General features: G+C 36.6%; 1 protein-coding gene across 1 annotated transcript in view; it reads right to left on the minus strand.

The window, feature by feature from the left end:
- Positions 1–6,000, minus strand: part of LOC118477191 — a 95,539-nt gene that overhangs the window by 87,544 nt on the left and 1,995 nt on the right. The window contains exons 4-8 of the mRNA XM_035972102.1: positions 5,725–5,899; positions 4,147–4,337; positions 3,327–3,548; positions 2,895–3,009; positions 1,329–1,586 (exon numbers count right to left, since the gene is read on the minus strand). Of these exons, the coding sequence (XP_035827995.1) occupies positions 1,329–1,586; positions 2,895–3,009; positions 3,327–3,548; positions 4,147–4,337; positions 5,725–5,899 (961 nt within the window). The remainder of the gene's footprint in view (positions 1–1,328; positions 1,587–2,894; positions 3,010–3,326; positions 3,549–4,146; positions 4,338–5,724; positions 5,900–6,000) is intronic.

The following is a 6,000-nucleotide window of genomic DNA, read 5'->3' on the forward strand; positions in this document are numbered from 1 at the left end:
CCAACAAGCAGCCAAGCAAAAATGACACAAAATCATAAACAATCAGTGTTGATTTCGCCAGAAAAAGAAATAATATAAATTATATAATATGGTGGCCATACAAACAATGGTTTTCTGTTATGCCATTATTTGATGAGAAAACATTTTAATAAAAGCTCATGATCATGTCTTTGAATCAGATAAATTGCAGTAGCCCCATAACACCAGTGGTTTATGCATTTTAAACTAAAATCCAAACAAAGATTAAGCATATAAGCATACAAACCAAATGCAAAAGAGTTATATAAAACCCCCATCATTTTACCTGAAGATCTAAGTACCGTGATCGGTAAGACATATTATCATTACATCCCATTAAGAAAAAGTTTTTGCCATAACTAGCATAGAACCATAGCATGTTGAAAGGGCACCATATAATTGTTTTGTGGTTTCTGAGTAAACACGACCTTTACGATATAGTTTGTTGATAATGTTTACATCGTATCAAAATTTAACTGTATACCGGAACGTGAGGTTTATCAGTCACAATTTATTGAGTACGGTGACCCTCCCCTCCCCCAACTGCTTTTCTGACTGTTGCTAGCTGTATAACATGAAATGAATTGTACTGTTGACCTCCGGGAGAAGTCTCCAGGAATACAGATTTATGCTACCTGTATCACAAATGTAAATTAAACCATTTAGTTCTCGTTGAAAACCAAACAACAGAGTAAAAGCAAAATAGAGGAACATCACCTCAACCACCCCACAAAGGAAAAAGAAAACCAAAAACAAAACAACAAACTAATAGACGATTTGCTAAACGCATTTCATTTCGCATTTCATTCTCAGCATATCATTATATATTAGCCTAAATATGTACAGCGAATTACCATTTATATAAATCAGAACTAAAATGTTCATGAGCAAATTCAGAAAAAAATTCCCTTTTTGAAATGCTGAAACATAAAAATCATGTCCCATGTAATAAAAATGCTACCGCAATCAATATTATAATACATTTATTGATAATAACATTATTTGAAAAACGAAAGCATTCGGACCGTCTTCATAAAGTTTCACAGATACACAACCAGCGCCTGCAAGCAGAAGATTTGAGTTCGATTTCTGTGCGTGGACACGTTTTATCGAGTATCTCCATCTGTCTGCTGAGATATTGTGTCCTTCTCAATCCGGGTTTACTCCGACAGGCAGATTCCAAGCAGCCTGCCTTCCATGATTTACATTGTGTCGCGGGTGGCGTGTAACATCTACAGGAACTATTATATAATCTACCTACAGATACACTGTTAAAAAAAGACTGAAATACTAGAGAAAAACCAACTTACTGTTTTCACAGTTCCACTCCAGATTCACGCTACTACTGTCCGCAATAAGGCTTTCATAGTCACTTCTCTTGTCTGCAGAGTTCAAGGAGCAATTCCCCGAGGTAGCATTATAATCAAAGGAGTAGCAATCATTCCCACCAGTGCCGTACTGGCTAAGACACATTTGTTTGCAAGACTCCTTATCCCCAACCACACTTTCACCACCGCTGATGAAGCCTCCGTCTTCCAGCCATATCAAAGGCAATCCCTGACATGAGTCTGACAAAAGGAACAGCAATTGGGATTAAGTGAAAATATAGTTGTAAAGACGTAGAAACAAAAACAACACAATCTACCTCGCACAGAGCGAACACACATATAGCGAAGAGATTTCCAGGTCCCGAATGTCTACTTATACGTGTAGCATTGCATTTAAAACATGAAGATAGAGAAATTCGTACATAACAAAAATATTTTTGCTGCCGGACGATTTCACTATGCGCATGCTACAATGTAAAAAAAAATAAAATCCCAAACCAGTTGAGTTTGATAACTGTCAAAAGTACTATCCTCTTTGTAACACCGAAGGACATCATTCTATAAACCCCGAACCTGTTCCTATTAACTCCATTCATGTCTCAAGAAACATCCTGAAGATTATTGTCAATAAATTACCAATCAGGCCCTCGTCGCTATATTGCATAAAAGTATATATCTCTGATCATACCTACCGTTAAATTAAAGAAGGCAACAAATGATATTTACATTTAAGTTTTATTAACGCGCGGTAAACTACTTGAAGGATGATCTCAAAACAACTAATAAACCCTTGTTCCCTTATACGCCTACCTACACTTTGTGAGGGATAAGCTTAAACAGATTTCTTCATGCCTTATTGCTATCATCTAAAAATTGTAGCTGCTTGCAAAGCTACTGGTCAACCTAAAGTGTTTTGAAGTGTGAACCCTTGGTGTTGTAGCAAAGGACATATTGACCGTTGTACATATTGACCGTAACTTATACCTCTTCGTGTGAAAAAAACCCCAAACGAATTTTAATAACCCAGAAATCCCGATGCTTGCAAGATTCACCTAGAAACATTGATAGTTCGCTTCTGTTCAACAACAACCACACTTATGACTTCTTGAAATGTGCAGGTACTGTCTTTATCAAAATTGTGTGTTATGTTCAAATACTCTTAGGTCCTGTACTGTTAATTTACAAATGATCAATCGACCAATGCCGAAGATTGCCCTATCAGAGATGGTATTGGAGACCAACTGGAAAATGAAAAAGAGGTAGACGAACTGGAAGCTGCAGAAGCACAATTAGGGATGAGGCAATCACCCACGGCCTGGATGTGCCGAGATTGGAGAAGGTGGCAAGGGACAGGCAAGCATGGCGTCCACTGCTCTTCGCCCTATGTACCAAGCGGTATAGGATAGTAAGTGAGTAAGTAAGTAAGTGAGTAAGTAAGTAAGTAAGTAAGTAAGTAAGTAAGTAAGTAAGTAAGTAAGTAAGTTAGTAAGTAAGTAAGTAAGTAAGTAAGTAAGTAAGTAAGTAATCGACTTTTACACATTATGTTACCTTGAGCAGTTTGCCATACAGTAGCATTGATGGCAGGATCACAGTATTCCCTTAAAGAGGACGGGTTGTATTCTCCATTTTCATAGCAAACGCCATTGATTAAACATCCAGAAACCTAGAGCACCAACAGAGGAGAAATAATGTGAGTTATATAAAGTGATGAATTATCGGAGGCACCGAGAAGTTCATGAGTTGAGATGCCACAATTTATTGATAGTAATGATAGTTGGTCAAAACTCTAATATCACTTAGGTGCCGTTTCATGACTAATTGCATGAAACACAATAAAATACGTTAAAATCACATTAACATGTGTTGTTGGTTTATATTACCTGTTGCCAACTGTGTTTTCAATCAATTTGATAATGAAATCACAAGTTAAAGAAATCCAAAGCTTCTACTTAATGTATCAAAAGTACAATCAAATATTACCTTTGGCATGCACGTCTGGTTGTTGACAGCGCAATCAAAGCATAGGGAATTATACACAAACAAGTAGACAGGAGAGCTGTAGCGTTGTCCATCACCACTTATTATGATTTCGTAAGTCCCTGATCCTGATGGTATGGAGCAAGACAGCTCGTTCACACTGAGGAAAGTTGCCGTTGCTTTGGTCAGCTGATCGCCAGTCGAGAACGTCCCCGATGAGTTTGTCTGATTAAAAAGATGAAAATTCCTGTCAGAAAATTAACTACTGTATGTCGGTAATATCATTAACCCCCACCCCATTCAACGAAACTGAATGTACTCACCAGCGACTAACAATATTTTCGTTTCATAACTGTTGTTGTATAGTGTGTCGCTAGCTACATATCAGTGACGTTACAAAACCCTTATCATTGTTAGTGAATTGTTATATGTTTTGACAACTTCTTCTGAATAACGTAGTTTTGTACAATATCTAATACGTTTCTACATATCAAAGAAAGAATGTGTTCTTAAATTGTGGCGAAAAAGTAGTCTTCAGCTGCTTCCATTCTGCTCATAGTTTGTTTTCGTTGAGAACAATATGTGAGACATGTTCGTGTGTCGCTTTCAATATAAAAAAAATTACGCATACTATAATATAAATAACATAAAACGAAGTATAGTATTTACAACCATGTATAGTATTATGCCGCAAACAAGAAGAGAGATAATAATAGGTATCCCATATTATATTGAATTAGTTAAAAAAAAGAAAAAGAAATTGAACTATTCAGTTAAGAAAACAATACCCCTAAATGTCATGATTCAACCTATTTGCACGCACCAACATTCTTTTAAGGTAACAGGACAGTTGATTAGAGTTCTCTGTGTTATTCATGTATACGATGACGTTGTCGCAGTTCTCGTCCCTAAGGTCACAGAAACCTCCATTACTCAGGGAAAACACATTCGGTGGCTGAAGCTTGTTGACGTAACAGTCAGCACCCCCATAGTTTTCTATACACTTGCACACTCCTGAAAAGACAAAGCAAAAGTGTATTAATGAACTGATAGCACTGCAGGGGTTTTTTTTGTATGGGTACAACGCCTAAATTTTCCTTTCTTTTTGAACAAGCTCACTTTGGAGACCTCTGAACTGATTGCTAATGGTCCTATCAATGTGAAAACTAGCTAGCTGCAACATTATATGTCTTCAATCTCTTTTGAAATTAAAAAAATCGTCTGGGTAGCATAGTTTTGAAATGTTTGTATGTATGTATGGTATAAGGTTTTACGGCGAGCTTTGAAATGTTAAAGAAAATAAAATCGTCAACAAAATTCAAGAACCAATGTTTTTTTTCTTGTAAAGAACCATTATTTTTCGTCAGGAAACATGTTTTTCCCCGTGAGGAGCCTTGTCGATGTCTACAGGTTTGTATTTTGTTTATATAACATGTAGTACGTTATGCCTGTGCGTAGCCTTGGATGCAGGAGAAGAGAGCAGAGAAACATCACGAGTACTTTGAATATATGTTAATTCCGATATTCCTTCTCCATTCTCACAAAGAAAGGCAACTTATATTTATCCCAGGCTACCGAACTGTTTTTGTTTGGGTATAAGTGTTGCGTTGCAATGAACTTTTGTCAAAAGAAATATCTATATTGCCAAAATCAGCGCGGATTCCAAAAAAAGCTTGGACAAAAGCACGCTATCTGCGGGTGAGGGTATATTTGTGGGACATTACGTTTTTCGAGCTATGAACCCTGAACTGAAATTGAGGTCATCACGTATAGCAAAATATTGAACAGAACTGCAGTGTGCGCAATATAAAATACAATACAATATTGTGTATGCATGCACGCATGTGTGTGTGTGTGTGTGTGTGTGTGTGTGTGTGTGTGTGTGTGTGTGTGTGTGTATGTAAGTATGTATGTATGTATGTATGTATGTATGTATGTATGTATGTATGTATGTATGTATGTATGTATGTATGTATGTATGTATGTATGTATGTATGTATGTATGTATGTATGTATGTATGTATGTATGTACATTATTATTATTATTATTATTATTATTATTATTATTATTATTATTATTATTATTATTATTATTATTATTATTAGCTTGGAAACCTTATTCCCAAGGACCGCACGTGCCATATTTGGAAAATTGGTTTTAGACAATGATACCTGAAAATAATTATTTCAGATAGACCATAAATCAGCGTTCTCCATCAGACTAGACCTTGTGTCTAGAAATAGACCCTATTACAAATCTTTCTAACATAACTGAAAGGTTTATGTTTTTGATACCTTTACGTGCACCATTTCAAATTTCATGATTACCCCCCCCCCCCTCCCACAGTAATCAAGTTCTGGTTCTAGAGGGTTGAAATAATAATTTTACGAAAGGAACTACCTTCTTCGCAAGTACCAGCTCCACCACAGTTTGCGATGCAGAACAAGTTAGTGTATTCCTGGGGAGGAGCACTTGGACTTCCTGTCCACAGAGAAGAGTTGCGCTCAAGCTGGAGTTGACACTGGACCTTCATGCTCTGTACTGCAGCTTGAATCCAGTTGAAATCGCTAGTTACCTGAAAAGTTTAAAAGAGCAACCAAAATTTCAGTGTCAGCACGAAAGGCTGACAAAAGACAGCAGGTATAGATATGAGGCTAAAACAACAAAAACAACAAA

This window comes from Aplysia californica, unplaced genomic scaffold (assembly GCF_000002075.1).
Source record: "Aplysia californica isolate F4 #8 unplaced genomic scaffold, AplCal3.0 scaffold00002, whole genome shotgun sequence".
Lineage (NCBI taxonomy): Eukaryota > Metazoa > Mollusca > Gastropoda > Aplysiida > Aplysiidae > Aplysia > Aplysia californica.